The sequence below is a fragment of the Clinocottus analis genome, unplaced genomic scaffold (assembly GCF_023055335.1).
Source record: "Clinocottus analis isolate CAN_PGR_092001 unplaced genomic scaffold, fCliAna1.0.p SCAF_18, whole genome shotgun sequence".
Classification (NCBI taxonomy): domain Eukaryota; kingdom Metazoa; phylum Chordata; class Actinopteri; order Perciformes; family Cottidae; genus Clinocottus; species Clinocottus analis.
The window spans coordinates 9,373,002-9,390,075 of NW_027175909.1; the positions used below are offsets into that span (position 1 = coordinate 9,373,002).

The 17,074-nt window shown below is 39.2% G+C and overlaps 2 protein-coding genes across 3 annotated transcripts; both read left to right on the forward strand.

The window, feature by feature from the left end:
- Window positions 1–4,008: 4,008 nt before the first annotated feature.
- On the forward strand, window positions 4,009–5,813 carry eloca (elongin C paralog a). The gene is made up of 4 exons (XM_068581882.1): window positions 4,009–4,107; window positions 4,735–4,760; window positions 4,963–5,106; window positions 5,328–5,813. Exons 2-4 carry the CDS (start codon window positions 4,757–4,759, stop codon window positions 5,516–5,518), a joined length of 339 nt encoding a protein of 112 aa, XP_068437983.1. The 5' UTR covers window positions 4,009–4,107; window positions 4,735–4,756; the 3' UTR covers window positions 5,519–5,813.
- Window positions 5,814–7,287: 1,474 nt separating this feature from the next.
- ube2wb (ubiquitin conjugating enzyme E2 Wb) lies at window positions 7,288–15,776 on the forward strand. Of its 2 annotated transcripts, none has more exons than XM_068581751.1 (6): window positions 7,288–7,414; window positions 8,214–8,305; window positions 11,485–11,587; window positions 13,031–13,186; window positions 13,274–13,349; window positions 13,442–15,776. In XM_068581751.1, the coding sequence occupies exons 1-6, from the start codon at window positions 7,400–7,402 to the stop codon at window positions 13,453–13,455; spliced, it is 456 nt and encodes a 151-aa protein (XP_068437852.1). In that variant the 5' UTR covers window positions 7,288–7,399; the 3' UTR covers window positions 13,456–15,776. The 2 variants fall into 2 exon arrangements, with proteins under 2 accessions (XP_068437852.1, XP_068437853.1); XM_068581752.1 differs by having other exon boundaries at window positions 13,112–13,186.
- The last annotated feature ends 1,298 nt before the right edge of the window (window positions 15,777–17,074 follow it).

Genomic DNA, 17,074 nt, shown 5'->3' on the forward strand with positions numbered 1-17,074 from the left:
CATAACTGGTATATAAACAGTTTATAAATGCAATAAAACATACTATCACATAGTTCCAATCATAATGAATTGCCTTCATTAGTTTTAGACCACAGTAAATAATTAGTGCTCGTGAATAAACAGTTAACAAATGCTATTCAACATTGTAACATTATTGTGTGTAATCATATTTCATTATTAATGATTGTAATGACATGGTGTAAAGGTGTACATATCTGTGTCTGTAAGGATTGGCAGAGAAGTCTGGCATCCACCCTCTGAGATGACAGCAAGACTTTCTCATGTGTAAATTTAACTCCCCTCTCTGAGACCAAGCCTTCATCTTCTGACTAATAACGCAACTTGCGTGTGCTTCTAAAATTGGATTAAGGCTTGTAAGCAGTGAAAGGATATCGGTGCCCGGCATTTTAAAAAAAACTGTTGCTCAAGCATCAGTATTAAGCAGATCCCCTTTCCATGCCTTGCATAGCTAGCTTAGCTTAGCATCACTCCATCAGTCATAAAACCATAAACCTATCACTCATCTAAAGTAAACAATTATAAAGAAGACATGCAGTTTTTTTGTCACGTGCTAATGATTCCACAAGTCATTTTTGATACAGTAAGACTTGTCATGTCCTGTTTATCTAACAATATGTGAGCTCCGGTGAGGGTTTTGTCATAGGGGTCTGTAGGGTGAGTCATCTAGTTCAAACAAACAACACGGTGCATTGGCCTCAAGCCATTGAGAGTAAATGCTTGTCAGGTCCATTTATCTGTCTGTTATGCCATTTGAGGCGTTCATTCTGAATGGACAATACACTAACACTGTTTTGGAGAAAACAAACACGTAAATGGTCATCCTATGACTTTGTAAGTATTTTTCATGCATCATTCTCTGCGTATGACTTAGTATTATGTGCAAAACATAAATTTGTGGCTTTTAATATTCATTGTATTACAACGTGCGTTGGTAATGACAATCATAACAACATCGCTGCGGTAAGAGACACAGGTGGGAACAACGAGGAAGCAAAGGTGACGACAATCAGACAAATCAGGAGACATGCACAAGGAACAAGGCACACAGGGGCAGGAAGTGCAGAGACACATAGGATAAACTACAAAACGAAACCGGAAGCCACCCAACACCGTGACAATGTCTGCGAACAGCTCTGCTATCTGGGTATCTATTTATCCAATAAATTATTGATCAAGTGTCACTTTTTTGTTAAGTTGTCACTGTTAGAGCACTTTTGAGGTGCCACTGTCAACAGTCAGTTTCTAACATTCCTAAACTATTGAATGATTTGACAATTTGTCAGATGTTATGTCCATGCAGTAATCACACATGACAGGTGTATTTGCGTAGTGAGTCAGTGTTCAAACTATATCACCAAATTATATTCCTGTATGTGGTGTTGTGATAGCAACGGTAGCTGATGCGCTTCAGCATGTCTGAACCTGAAATCACGCAATAAAGCCAGAGTCTCATGTGTCTTTTTTCACATTATGCCACAATATAAAGACAGTTGTTTTGTCTTTGTAAAGACACCCTGCACATGAACCGAATTCCTTTATACAAAAATAAAAGCAGAGCTCTTTTAAATGAATACACATTCTCAATTGCATTAAATGTAGTCATTTTACCTTTTCTCCAGTGAGATATAACGGTTTCTGAAGTGCCATGGGCTGCTGATGAGGCTCCTCCTTTGCAAAGGATCCTGAGATTGGGAGCAACACGAGGGATTGCAGGGCACTGTGACTCGCTGCAGGCAAAAGGGACAGTCCCCTCAAATCCATTGTGACAGGCCTTTCCCTCTTTTCAGAAAAGATATGCCCAAAGACATTTCTCCCCCATCTTTCCCTACAATGACTTCTGACCTGGTTTCATTAAGGGGCTCTTCGGCTAAGCTATTGTTCTGTTCTTAAATGATCCTGTGTATTCACATTTGACCAACTCATACTGAAAGTGGTGGTAAAAAGAAGTGGACAATTAGGTAGTCAAGTTATTGTAAGGCTTGGTCTACATATCTACCATACTTTACCCACCTTTACATAAGGGTTTATCTTTAATGATGAGAGAGCTTAAACCACATATGAACATCAATTTATGAGTATGTTTTAAAGCCAAAAGGAATGAAAACCATGCTGAATGTGAGACATTTGACTGTCTAAGATGTTAAGACTGTCTAACGTCACCAGGTAATTAGACTACCAAGCATAAAGATGGACAGGTGCCTTTTCTAGCAAGTTAACTGCTTCCCACCATTTCAGGATGGTCTGGATGCAAGAAAGTGTGATCTGAGAGAGTATAGTCGATGTGTTAAAGAGATGGATGATATCCCTTGGCGTGGCATGATCATTTTAATGTATTGTATTGTGTGTGTGTGTGTGTGTGTGTGTGTGTGTGTGTGTGTGTGTGTGTGTGTGTGTGTTTGTTAAGAAAGCCCTGTTCTAAGGGCCCACAGCAGCCTCCCCAAAATAGAGCTGAGAGCAGCTGCAGCGGGGTGAGTCGTATCATAGACACATCAAAGTGCCTGCCGCCACCCGCACGCTCTGATCATAAGCACTAATGGTGTAATGGGGGACTGGAAGGTCAGTGATTGTTTTTGGTTGTGTGTGTGAGTGTCTGCGTGTGCATGTGCGTGTGTGTGTGTGTGTGTGTGTGTGTGTGTGTGTGTGTGTGTGTGTGTGTGTGTAGAAGAGAGTCAACAGGCAACACTGGCAGTCAACAGGCAGGAGGCTACTGGAACTTTCTAGAACATAAACTGACAGCATAGCTAAGCCTGGTATTACTGTAAGACAAATATCAGGTCAGGTGTCACCTCTGCAGAAGTCACCATTGACATCTGTTGTAGCATTGAGCACAGTCAATTGAACCAGTCTGGGAAACAAATTCTCGTTTCTCCCACCAGGTGCAGAACCTTAATATCTGTGTGTAAATGAGCAGCAACAGTATAAGGAATTCCTTACCATCTTCCATGAGGAGCATTAACTTTGCTGGTCTGCTCTTAGCGTCACAGCTCAGATAACTCTGAGTACATATAGAAGTCTCAGATTTCAACAGTCATCACTTTTCCCCCCACGGACAGAACTCCAGGCAGGATCAGGGCAAAGTCACATTCTGAATCTGACCGTGAATACAGTATGTGCCCAACTGCCTCTGATCTTTCGCAGACACACCGTACCGACTTTATGAACTGTAATGGTTGTCTGTAACAACACACTTTATCATTTAGTTTAGAAAATGGGGGCCTTTGAGTGGCACTGTGAGTTGAATACTTTAATTATGGAAAATGTATTGAGTTATAATAACTGGACTTTAGAAAGTATATGATAGTGCAGTGCTTGCCATCTCTCTCTCTCTCTCTCTCTCTCTCTCTCTCTCTCTCTCTCTCTCTCTCTCTCTCTCTCTCTCTCTCTCTCTCTCTCTCTCTCTCTCTCTCTCTCTCTCTCTCTCTCTCTCTCTCTCTCTCTCTCTCTCTCTCTCGCATTCCTTTTTGAATCCAGATTTATGGGCCCGAAAAATGTCTCTGTCATGTCCAATCAGCACCTGCTCTCCCCCATCATAGCTAATGGAGACAGTCAGTGAGGGTAATCTGAAACACAGGCGCCCCCCATAGGCGTAATAGGACAGGATCTCAACTCTTACCAGTGCAAATTTGACAAGTAATTTCTGCTCTTCATTAAATTAAAACATGTATAATCTTATTTCCTCACTCTTATCTAAACGTATTATCTAGTGACACTGACTTATATTGTGCGCAGGACGTGTATATATTAATTATTTAGAAATAGTCTGGGTGTTACACATTATTCTATCACTTATCCATTTTGTGATTAGCGTTACAACAAACGTTTTTATCTTTAAAAAAATGTAAGATGGGTACTAAACAAAACATGTTTAATTGTGTTGTTATTGTATTGCATTGTAATTTTGAACAGGACATGTTTGCGTTGGCAGGATTTATACGGTAAGGGGTCCGTTTCCCTCGAATATCAATTCTACGGAAGACATTTATCGCGGACGAGTGTTCCCACAAACTAGTTCCGGGTAACAGCCTGGTGGCTAACGTTAGCTGAAACCGAAACGCAGTCCTTCGCTCTACATTCTACAACAGGGTGGTAAGAGACAGTGATTTGTTTGTGATTAAATATTTTGTGTTGGAGTGTTTCTGACTGTTTTCTGATATTAATTCTAAACACCAAATCATCGATGACATGAATTATAACGTTATCCTTAGTTTGGCAAGGCGTTAGCTCGCAGGCTAACACCGACAGCTGCGGAGTCACTTTAAAAAAAAAATAGATCGAGAAAGAAATTACCACTAATCCAATTTTAGAGTAGATAAATTAGCACTGTACGTTAGTAGTTGCGGTTGATTGAAATGATACCCAAGTTACATTGTGGTGCATTACTGATGACGTTAACTTCAGCTGTACGTTTGATCCCTCTCAACATTAACACTGATTGTCAGAAATTCTCAAAATAAACAAGACCTAACGTTAGGCAGCGAAAACGATCATTTAAGAGTAATTATTCCACATTTAAACATTAAAACCTTAAAAATTAAAATTATATTAATTAAAACACGTTAACTTAACTTAATTAAAACACATTAAAACCTTACAGCCAGTGACCAGCCTCAGGTCACTTTATATCGTGTGTTTGAGGGTCTTTGTGTCCTTTATTAGGAGTCGTTCATACGAGTGATATCTTTGTAACTTATTTTTTTCCGTGTTTCCTTTCAGGGTTGACAAACTACGAAACAGGATGGGTAAGTGATCAATGAAACAAAGCTTTATTTATTGTCCCGCACCTTCCCAGAGATTCATAGCGTATGTTCCAAATCATGGTGTAATTTGTTAACGTTTCTCTTCAATAGTATAATAGCTGGCTGTTCTAAGTAAAATATTTGCGTGGCGATAAAGCACATGGTTTCCACCTTTTTTGAGATTATCAGTGTGTGTCGTCCACAGACGGGGAAGAGAGAACCTACGGTGGCTGTGAGGGGCCAGATGCCATGTATGTAAAATTGATCTCTTCAGATGGCCATGAATTTATTGTGAAAAGAGAACATGCTTTGACATCTGGGACTATCAAAGCCATGTTAAGCGGACCAGGTGAGGATTTTTCTAACTATACTTCCTTCATACAGTGGTTTTATACCTCCTAATGTTTTGTGCATTTGTATGTCCATGTCTAGCATTTTGAATTAAACAGTTTGATAGCTATATCTAGGATAGAATACTCCTAGTTGTATTTCTTATGTTGCATAAATTCAGTTCTGTCATAAGTTTATTGAGTCTCGCTCATGACACCTTCTGTAACTATCCATCTACAGGGCAGTTTGCTGAAAATGAAACCAACGAAGTGAACTTCAGGGAGATTCCCTCTCACGTCCTGTCCAAGGTCTGCATGTACTTCACCTACAAGGTCCGTTACACCAACAGCTCCACAGAAATACCTGAATTCCCCATCGCTCCGGAGATTGCACTGGAGCTACTCATGGCTGCAAACTTTTTGGATTGCTAAAGTTACAGAAACAATGTTGCAGCTTAAAACAGTTTTAGATTTTTTTTGAATATTTAAATTGTTTTGCCATTTACTTATATGAAACCTGAGTATAAGTATGTATGTCACTTTTTTTTTCTTTTTTTGCACCTGGCGTTCTGTCATAATTTTATTAGTATTAATAAAGGATTCATTTTAATGTAATACATGGATATGGCAGGCTGCATCACTTGCCCAAGAATGTGATAAATGTGTCCCCACCCGATAAATGTTTCCTCACCTCTCCAGATTAATAAAGACCTGTTTGGTGAGCACAGTTTATTGCAAGTTCCTGCCTCACTATGCACGTTCCATGAAGTACTGCTGACTTTACCCTTTTTACAAAAACGGGCATCATACTTTTAATTTTATATTTTGTTCTAGCTCAAGTAAAACAATACAAAATGTTTGAAATACCACGAAGAACTGCAGGCATATTTATAACATGAAAATACATAATTCTGTATTGCACATGAGGGGTTAGGCATAACAGAAAATGGTCTGTATACTCACTTGGTTGAAAGATGAGATGATACCTTGTAGAATGTGTAAAATTCTCTGTTAGGACAATAATGTGATTACAGCAGGTTCAAACTTAAATGTACATCTGTTTTGAATGCATTACTTTTTGATTGCAAACTGTTAATTAGGAGACCAGTGTAATCATTCAATACGGTTGTACACTTACGATTATTGAAAAAAAAAGGATTATGGTTGTTGCATACATTTTCCGTATTGCATTGCAATAGCCAGTTTAAAGTGATCATTCACCAAACAAAAAAATAATGCTCATACTGTAGGCTAGTAGATTAAGGAGTGATGCTGCAGTACAGTACATCCTTTGATTTCTCTAAATTTGGTGGGAATGGTCATTTAGTCAACAATGTGGGTACATTCTGACCCGATGGGCTGGTTAGAAGGTAAATGGAACATATTTCAGTTGTGCCTTTTTCTAATTTACACTAGAGAAAGCGAGAAAAAAAACACTGTCTATGTGATCAAATAAAATGACACATGCAAGTGGATGGAGATGACCCTATACTTCAGAATTCAAATACGGAGCTGCAAACATACACGTATGACCTTAAGCAAACATCAGCAAATTGTCAATGTGATATGTTACTACATAATGTATTGTCACATTATTGCTGATGACCTTAAGCAAACATCAGCAAATTGTCAATGTGATATGTTACTACATAATGTATTGTCACATTATTGCTGATAATGAATGTGGAGAGTTTCTTTTATATCATGTCTTATTCAGACGCTCCATAGGGTAAACCATATCCGATGGGAGCTCATACAGTCAACAACAGTTGTTATTTTACGGAAACCTGAAGAGGTATACTCAAATTACAATTAAGTTCAATACATTGCTGAATTTTGCTGACTTAGTGACATTGAAGTACTTCTTTATTTCATAAAAAAGCTGATATAAGAAAATATGATTAATGTATTTTATATAAAAGGACACGCTATGATAAAAGGCTTAATCCATGTGTATGATTTAAGATAAATAATATTACAAATTCGAGTGTGTTTTCAATATCTCAAATAACTAAATGACAAACCAGAACACTTTTTGTATAACTCTGGATAAGGGATATCGGACAGGTCGTCGCACGATATGCAAAGGTCATTGACTCACCTGGCCATAGTGGATTTTACCGCCTCATTTATTTTGCAATTTAATTATATCCTTTGATAAACGCCCCTTATATAGCCAGTTAACGACTAAATGAGTCAGGTGACCTGACGGTGCACATCGCTGGATTGCAGTCTCTGTCAAAACAACCTCTGCCACGTGACCGCCTGACGTACAGTCCTCCCCTCTGCGCTGAAGCAGGGGGGGTTTCCATCATGGCGTCGATGCAGGTAGGAATACATTGACAGCGATCGCATATTTATAATTCACCTGACCTTCAGTCTGGTCTGTCCTTGTAGTTTATTCACCACTTATTATGCGTACACGTATCTGTTCGAAGTCGTGAAGATATCAAAGTAAAAGCGACGATATTTATGGTCAACTGTTCCGATGTAGCGCCGAGTGTTTGCTAGCAACACAACTAGCTTAGCTATAGCATCATCACCACCAGCACCACCGTCGAGGCGAGGGCAGAAAGCAAGCTTCCTGAGAATACGTTGATGACTGTCGACGCGTTTGTTTCGCTGTAACACGTGGACGATAACTCGAGGAATATGATGTTATGAGTTTTAGTTGGGTTTTAAATATTTAAAATCGATCTCCGGTGGCCGTTGCTCCGTCGTTGACGTCAGCTCGCTCACGAGACAGTACGCAGCAGATTGAGCGTTTCTCGTCCCCTCTCTGGCTGAGGAAGGTGCATCGCTATCCTGAGATAGCTGGGTCGAGATGTTTGCCTTATTTCAGAAAACACGAAGCTGATTTTGTGGTTGCTTATGTGGCATCACGTTTTTTTCTCTTCATACTTAGTTTGACTTACGGAGCTCCACGGAAAATCATCCACACATCACGTCACATTGTTTAGGTTATTAATCTCTTCCTAAAATAAAGGGCGACAGTACTTGCTTTGCGATCATATTTTTCTTTACCCCATACTTCTTTTTAAATATTGTGGTTTGTATATTGTTGTGATTCTGTGTTTCAACATTGAGATGGGTGTGGTAGAAAACAAAACACATTATCTCCCGACAGAAGAGGCTTCAAAAGGAATTATTAGCCATGCAAAATGATCCACCCCCTGGAATGACGCTCAATGAAAAAAGTGTACAGAACACCATCACGCAGTAAGTATTCTCTAGTTTTTAATGTTTTGTTTCTATGTGGCAGCATTTACCAACACCGTTAACATCGGGCAACTATCCAATAGTCATTGAACAAGGTTGCCATCCATAATGAACACAAGTCCAACAGGGCTTTTTGAAGGGTCATGTTTTGATCTCCATGATAAGCTAGTGTGATGAACATGTCTGATACCACATTTGCAACAAAGGGTAACTTTTGCAATAACAGTGGCATGAGGTATGAAGACGTGATGCTGTTGGAGCCCCTGCGGCGACTGGGGGTGAGAAGGGATTGGGATCATTCCAGTGATTGTCAGATCTGCCACACAGTAGAGTGTTTCTATGTACGCTGTCACTTATTATTCATCCCGATAAAATATTTACCGGTTGGCATGCAGGTTGTGCTAGGGTAGCAAGAAACCGAGGTCGCTTTGCTGACCTTTCTGTCTGGGTGTTTCCTTAAACGCCCATGATTGTGTCATCGAAGTGAATTACATTGTTTTTGACAGAAGCAGTGATTTAATTGACATACGCAGTGAGGAATGATGGACTGACTTTTGGTCCTGTAAATGGTGTTAAGACCAATTTTGAGTCTTCAATCAAATGCTTCATGTGATAGCAATTGCTAACAATGAATGTATTTTGATTTGCACGACTGACAAGTCTACGAACCAGTTCTGCTAGCTTCCATGTCTATGCATCCCTGGTTTGAGACACTATGTATGGGTGTGCCTTTTTGTCTGTAACTCTGATCAAGGTTTGTTTACCCTGGGTTTATTTTTGTCATAGTGACAGACTGTGACTTACCTGTTTTTGTGTCCTAGTGGAGTAAGTTGCAAATAGTCATGTCCGGCTTGACATTCAAGTGAGCTGTATCCTTTTTTTATAACAGACATAATGGAAGAAAAACCCACTAGTGACAATTGTGTGTGTGTGTGTGTGTGTGTGTGTGTGTGTGTGTGTGTGTGTGTGTGTGTGTGTGTGTGTGTGTGTGTGTGTGTGTGTGTGTGTGTGTGTGTGTGTGCCAGTGATAAGGTGACTGTGTGTGTTATAGCTTTTGTTTATAGTACACTTCGGCTCTCTCTGCTGCTCATTAGATTACATTGTCTTTCAGCTTGCTGTGTGCTGTTACCATAATGAGTCAGTTGTCATTTCAAACAAGGATACTAATGCGTTAAAGCACTGAAAAATGTCTCTTACTCTCAATAAATGGCCTAGAGTTGTTTTTGTTGACTTGATTATATGATCACCAGGAAATTGAAAAATGTGAGTGAGTTGAGCATAATGTCCTTGGAGTCGCTGCCTCTGATCAGCGTGGGTTGCATCAGGGTTAACTCTGCGTCATCTACAATGGTACTGCCTCCCTCTAAGCTTTACTTCCTGATGAAAAAATGGAGCTCCTTTCAGATGCTTTGATCATTTTTCTCTAAGGGCTGACCTCATATATAGGCCTGAATGGTCATAGGCTCAAGGCGAGATCTAAAAGAGACAAGGCTATAAACCCGAACAATAACCACAAGTCTCTTTGTTGACCTATTTGTACTGCTTGCCTGAAATAAATTAGGCCAGAGATTGTGACGCTGCCATCAGGGTTCCATTTCCTTCTCTAATGCTCAAGCAATCCCAATTAATGATCTGGATCTTTTGCCATACAGGTATATTAAGCAGATAGACTGACCTTCATCCCAATGACTCAGGATCAAGCCACTGTGTTTGCGGTCATCTTCCATTCTTAACAAGTCATTGAATCCCTCCCAGCTCAGTCAGCACAGTTCTGACGCCAGGCTACATAGGCGAAAATGGATTTTGTCCAGTAGATCAATAGCGTATCACATTATTACTAAACCGCTATCAAAACCCAGCTAAATATTCAATGTCACTTGAATAAGGCCGAGTCATAGCGTTCGATTACACAGTTTCTGTAGCATTCGCTGCTCACATTTCGTGCGATGCTTTTCTAATGATCCATGCAATTCATTCTAGAGCTTTCCAACTAATCTACTCTAGAATGATAAGATATAACATACATCATGTTATTTATTATAACTAAATAACATGCTAGCAGCTCTGTGAAGCTTATGGCGAAGGCCATACTCACCATCTTAACGTATACTAGTGTTTGGTAATTAGCAGTTGGACTGTCAACAATATTCTACGTTTGAATATTTAGGTGAATATTAATAGAAAATAGACACTCAAATCTAAAAATCAATCTTTGATTGTGGATAAAAGAAGACCTACAGGAAGCAGAAAACTTTCAGGCGATGTCCATCCAGTCAGCTACCACCTTACTGAAGTTTTTTGTAATGAAGTGAGCAAGTATTGTACAGATCAGTTGAACTTCACCAATCGGGTGTTTCTCGTCCATTGCAGCGCTTTCAAAGTGAGCAACAAAAATAAATAGAAACAGGGGACGATCTGGTCAAATTCAAATTTTAACCTGATGTTAGGCTATTATTTTAAGGCCTACGATGTTTTTTTTTCCAAACTAAGTAGCTATTGTGTCTAAGTTAGTGCAGCTGTTACTGTTGTTTTGTTGACTAAACCGGACCTCTTCTTGTAACTTTGTAGTGCTTAGTAGCACGTATAAATCACACAAAAAGCCTCAAATGTATTCTTATGGACATGTGAAATGTTGTGCTATTTCAACGCTCTCCCATGAGATTGGGTCAGACAAACAGATATTGTCATCTAGCATGGAAAACCTGTATTGCTTTGCCTCAACCCATTTCCTCCCAAAGTATAGTTGAGGTTTGTTGTTAAAGGAAGTGTTGAACCGATGACAAAGCTTGACAGGAGGAATTTAAGCGTTTCTCACTCCATTTTCTTAGACATGTTTGAAAACCGCCTTAAAGTTGTTTGAAGGTTCAGAAAATGAAAAATAACATTGGAAAATTGTCATTCTCTCTTAGTTGGTCTTTTCACACTGCTGGATGCTTTGGTGTTTTAAATGCCTGAGTGAAAAACGCACGTCAAACAACATTTTAAATTTAAAACAAATCTAAATGCTAGGATGTACCAGTTACCAAAGGTAACTATGCTTTGGGTTTGGGACTAAAAACAGAACTATGAGGTCATAAACCGTAATCTAGACTGTTTTAATTTAACACTACATGTATATTTGTTGGGTGATCACTAACTTTTTTGAGTGAAAATGTTTGAGTATTGTGTTTTTCTTTCAGGTGGATTGTAGACATGGAGGGAGCATCTGGCACACTGTATGAAGGAGAGAAATTTCAGCTGCTTTTCAAATTTAGTGGTAGATATCCATTTGATTCACCTCAGGTAAGCACAAGTTACTCCACAGCCATCAATGCATGTTTGTATGTGGGTACATGTGAGGCTCTTTGTCTTCAAAAAGTCATTTTCTGCTTCACCTGTCCTGTTGGCCTTCCTGACTTAATGTCCAATATCCATTTTCCATGATTGTTTGGTGAAAGAATGAAGTTACTATTAAAGTAAACAAAATTGCCCCACTGTTGGAACTCTTGAGGCCCCTCAAGGATCTTCAGTCTTGACTGCTACAGCGTATTAGTGGTTGTGTGAGGAGCTTCAGTGGTCATTCAAACTAAACAAACATTGTGACCACTGGCCTACTGGAACTCAGTTGATAACTTTTGCTTTCACAGCCTGTAGAGATATGATATGTATTATCAAACTATTGTCTATTGTTAATATTTTACTCTATTGTTTCCATTGGGGTGAGGGGTGGGGGAGGATTCAGTAAATATTTGAACACTCTGTAAGCGAGGAGCTTTCAGTTGTCACGATGTTTTGAGTGTAGTGCCGGCTTTACTTTCTGCTCCTATCTGTAACACTCATCCCGGCACCCCCTCTAGCCCTGTGATGCACTCTCCTGTGAGGCCCTGTCTGGTGCCAGACGGCCTCAAACCATTGTTAGCCTCCATTACCCTCTTTGGCCACCCTTTTTTTTGGCTCCCACTTCTCTCTACTCCAGCACCTCTTGTCTTCTCTTCACACACTTCCTGTATCTCCCTGTTTAGCATGACCCTTGTACCCTTCTACTGGCTATTACCCACTTGCCCTTTTTTTTCATAGAGCATGTCTTTATTTTGTAAAACTTGTCTCCTCTCTTAGTCCCCCATGCTTTGTTGCTCTCTCACACCATCCTGGACCCTCTGTCCTAATCCCAGAGCCTCATGTTGCTGTAGAAGGCAAAGTCTAAGCATATACGGCAATCCTCATTATTTTCTGTCGTTAATGAAAAAAAATCTAAACTTTTTCCCAGACAAGAGACTCTCTCAGGTTGTTTCTTTGACAACTGTGTAAATGTTTTAAAAATAGGTTAAGGTGTCCATGTTTTTGTCTTTTTGGAGCGGCAAGTGAAATAACTTCTCTGACTCCCGTGCTTTTTCCAACTATGGGGTCTCTCTCCTGTCACTCCTGTGTGAATATCTCACTTAAGTTAAGGGTGGTGCTCATAGGACAACACGCATGTGATTGGGCGAGTAGGGTCCTGTGAGGTGATTTACAACGTGTGCAATTGGTCAGTGTTTCCTGGACCGCTGAACGCGAACTGCAAAGGCTAGAAAAGCTGCGCCGGTTAAATCAAAGTTATCCATGAAAATGTAATGATTATCAATCCAGAGACAACGACGTCTGGTTCCACCTGTTAGTCACCCCTATTTTATAGGCTTTTTAAAATGTCATATTCAGTGATTAATCTTAATAACTTTTGATTTGTTGTTCTTTGTTTTCCTCTTGCAGGTAATGTTCACAGGTGAGAATATACCTGTACACCCTCATGTGTATAGTAACGGTCACATCTGTCTATCTATTCTAACGGAGGATTGGTCGCCAGCCCTCTCAGTGCAATCAGTTTGTCTTAGCATTATCAGCATGTTGTCCAGCTGCAAAGAAAAGGTAGGGAACCTGTCGGAGGGGAGACTTGTATGTCAATCATATGCTCGTTAAACGTAAAATCTAAATGCTGGTTTGTTTTTTCTGCAGAGACGACCGCCTGATAACTCCTTTTATGTAAGAACGTGTAACAAAAATCCAAAGAAGACAAAATGGTGGTATCATGGTGAGTATTTCCAGCCTCAGGGGGAGGACACATGTAGAAGTAGTTGCTCGTAACGGTGATTTAATTTGAATTATTTTTGTTTGCCTCCACAGATGATACATGCTAGTAAACAAACTTTGTAATAAACGTAGAAGAAAGAAGTCCTACTGACCTACGTAAAGCACTTTTTAATCATTCAGTCTTTGAACTCTGACCTTTGACTGGAACAATGGACACCATACGCTGGATGCTCTTGACTGTATCTTTCCCCTCCTCCCACCCACCCTCCCTCTCCATGTGGGCAGTTGGATGCATGTTTTAGTCAAATGTAATATAGAGAACGAAAATAATGGAACGTTTTAGATGCACCCAAGATGGATAGTTTTTGGCAAAATGGTAGTAAAGCAGCGAGCAAGCAAGGCGGATTTGTAGTGGGATGATTATAATTCCAGTTTTAAGATTATTGTTACTTTTTGTTTGTGTGTGGGTGCATTTTAAGGTCCTTGTGTTGTGCAATAATAACTGATGGATGCATGCTTGGGCCTACAAAGAGAAATCCAAATCTGCTCAAATTCTGGAAGGGATCTGACCATCATAACCCAGAGGAAATGCTTCATTTGTTTTTTGTTTTTTTTTTAAAATTATATGCACTGTGAAAGTATCTAGTTCATAAAAGCACTATTTGTATGTTAACCCCAGCTTGCAGTTGTACTGCAAGCAGTCCTCCACATATTTATCAGGTTAAAGGGTTTTAGTTTGTAACCGCTCTATATCAAGAGTAAACCGTTTTCTTCTTCATCTTCCAACTTGAGACCCCGGTTGCAGCTCTTTCTGCCGTTGGACAACATGTCGATACAGAGATGAATCAGGCGGCTATGACGATGGATCAGCAGGTAGCAGCAGGTGACCTGGGAGTGCACCGCCTCGTAAAGTTGGGCTGAACTTGTGTAGTGTTCACTAGTCCAGCCTTGAAGATGTGCAGCGGCCTCGCTTCCGTTTTAAAGAATGTCTGTAAGAGAACCTTGTTGCATGATCCATTTTTATTTGTACGATACTGATTTATAAATTCATGCGTTAATCTTCTAAAATCTTTAATTTTAATTGAGTTCTTTTTTCTTTTCTTTTTTACTTTTCAACTAGCTCATACTTTGAAAGGGGGTTATTTTGATGGGCCAGTATATTTTGGATTTTTGTTTTGTGTGTGTGTGTTGTATTTGTTATTTAATTTCAATCTTCATTTTGATCTCCAGAATGGTAATGAATGGCGAAATGGAGAGTCTCGATAGAAGCCTTAAGGATGAGGCTTTTGTGATTCCCCCTGGTCAGAGTTTTGGCTCAGGTACTTTTTTCAATGAAGAGATCACCTCTAAAAAAAAAAAAACAATACCTATCAGATATTTTGAATTTAACTATATTTTCACCAAAAGAGACTGTTATGTTGTAAACGTATAACATGTCTGAAACTATTGTATATAAGTCTTTAAACAGTTGGATGATGTGAACGAAAATGAGCAGACAATGCATTTACTTAATAGCAGAATGATGATAGGAGTGCTTTATTTCATTGGAAGTTAGTCTGCATCTTTTGCTAATTAGGATGTGTACAGTCGGCAACAAACACTACTGTTGGTAAAAAAATAAAATAAAACAAAAAAGTTTAGTAGTTTTACAGTGGGGATGCATGCAATTTTAAACCCTACGTTTTCTTATTGGCATCAGACATTGTGACAACTTTTAGTCTTTCCATAGGTAATCGTTTATGTGATGGATACCCAGAGGCTGTGTGGCTCTTTGTCATTTCAGAAGGTCGTCACGTCATTCCTAAAGAAATGTTTATCACCATTCAGTCAGAGATACTTGAATTTTCCATCTTGGGTTGTTTGTATTGCATTTTGCTTTTTTTCCAGGGTCTAGCTGAGTTTCTTGAATGAACTTGAGTGAATGTTATGATACTCTATACTGTAGAGGAGATTACCACGGCACACCGCTATCTCAGAAACTATATTGATAACTTAAAGACATTTATTCAACCAATGATTTTTTTTATTTTTAAGCTTCATTGTACTGGTCTTGTCTGTTTTCACCATGCTGTGAGGAAACGACGATGGTCCTGAACATGATTGTGTAAATGCAGTCACAACAGCATTTGAGTGGGGGGTCAAGAAACCTTCGCTCAGTTTGGCAGTAGATCAGAGGAGATTTAATAAAACATGCGAGTGAAAGTGTTACACGGTTTTGGATATAACATGTTTTTATTTTTCTTCCTCTTTTTTTTCCTTTTCAATGTGGTTTGAACTCTTAGCTTGCAGGTTGTTGTGAGTGTTCAACACTAATGAGGGTGTGTTATTTATATTTGAAATTTTGTTCTGGGATGTGCAAGCTCCATGTAAAAGGTGCCTGTTCATTTTCATAATCAATAATAAAACGCAAAGATTAACTTTTATTCAACCTCTGTTTGCAGCCTCAAAGTCTTTTGTGATTCTATGCTCGTATGCCGGAAAACTGAATAGCCCCATTTTAAAGGGACTGGTGGGTGGGGTTGATCACTGGAGTCCAGGAAGAGGAAAAACATAGTCATGTCATGACACTTTAAAGCGTAGCAAAAACAAGTTTGTTTCAGTGTCAACGCTCAGTCACTTGGTAATGGTCAAATGATAAGATCTCGGCACTGCAACACATTAAAAACATGGACAACTCTTCAGATCAGCGATTAATAACCATGTTCCAAACATCGCCCAAACCAAATAGGTTAACACTGTTTACTTTTATTTATTTTTTTTGTTAATTTGTAATAATTATTATGCTTGCTATGGCACGTTGCTATTGTTTGCCTTCATGATTTGTAAAATTTATTTCATGAGTAAGATGATAGCATTTCATGTGTACAATTTCAGTAAGCTAAAGGTATTAGAAAACGTTTTTCAGAAATATTCATTGTTGTACTTATGTACCAAGGTTAAAAATGCATTTCTTACCTGCCAGCATTTTTTCAACATTGGCCAAACGTCATGCATTTTTTCCTTTTATTTTGTTTCGCATATGCTATTGGCTAAAGTGTTTATCACCAGTTGGTCTTTATACACATTGAACTTTGTGTATGTTAAAATGATCTCAGAACAATCAGATGCTCGATAAAATGCTCAAGAAAAGTGGGCTAGTGGCGCCATCTCGTGTTTACCTGTCGATGCACGCTATTCATGTCAAGTCTCTGATTCACACTTCATTTTTTGGAACCCTCTCCCACACTTGGAACTACAAGATTCACACTATGAGTAATGTAGGGGCCCTCTCCAGCTTTGGGACCCCGGAACCCTCTCCTATCATCTGGCTGGATGTGTTTTTTTGCACCAAGAACTTGGAGGTAAAGGGTCCAGATGGTGGTCTTGTTCTTTGTGAAACACTTAATGTTAGGCCTCGTCAAATTCAAGACCAAGGTAAACCGGTGTCCTCCGAAGAGCCCTTGGGAAAAGGCCATAAATCCTACCAGCAACAGGGAATCCTGTTCTTTGGGTTGTTAGGTGCTCTCTAAAAAATACTTTTCTAATTACCTTTTAATTAAAGTCAATGAAGAAGCTTCTCTGAGAACACAAATAGGCCAAAGCATTATGTTTATAAGCTTTATATCTTTGTGCCTTGGAAATTCATAACATAAAAGTAAAACAATTCAACCAAATCAACCTGCATGCGTGATGTGTGCAGAAAACAAGTTTGCAAAGGTACATTTTTGTTCTCAATCAAAGTTGCAC

Excerpts from the sequence above, each read along its gene's own strand:
- ube2wb (XM_068581751.1), top strand. Across the intron at positions 11,588-13,030 it reads ATCCATTTGATTCACCTCAG|GTAATGTTCACAGGTGAGAA; the intron begins GTAAGCACAAGT and ends TTCCTCTTGCAG. Across the intron at positions 13,187-13,273 it reads TGTCCAGCTGCAAAGAAAAG|AGACGACCGCCTGATAACTC; the intron begins GTAGGGAACCTG and ends TTTTTTCTGCAG.
- eloca (XM_068581882.1), top strand. Across the intron at positions 5,107-5,327 it reads AGCCATGTTAAGCGGACCAG|GGCAGTTTGCTGAAAATGAA; the intron begins GTGAGGATTTTT and ends ATCCATCTACAG.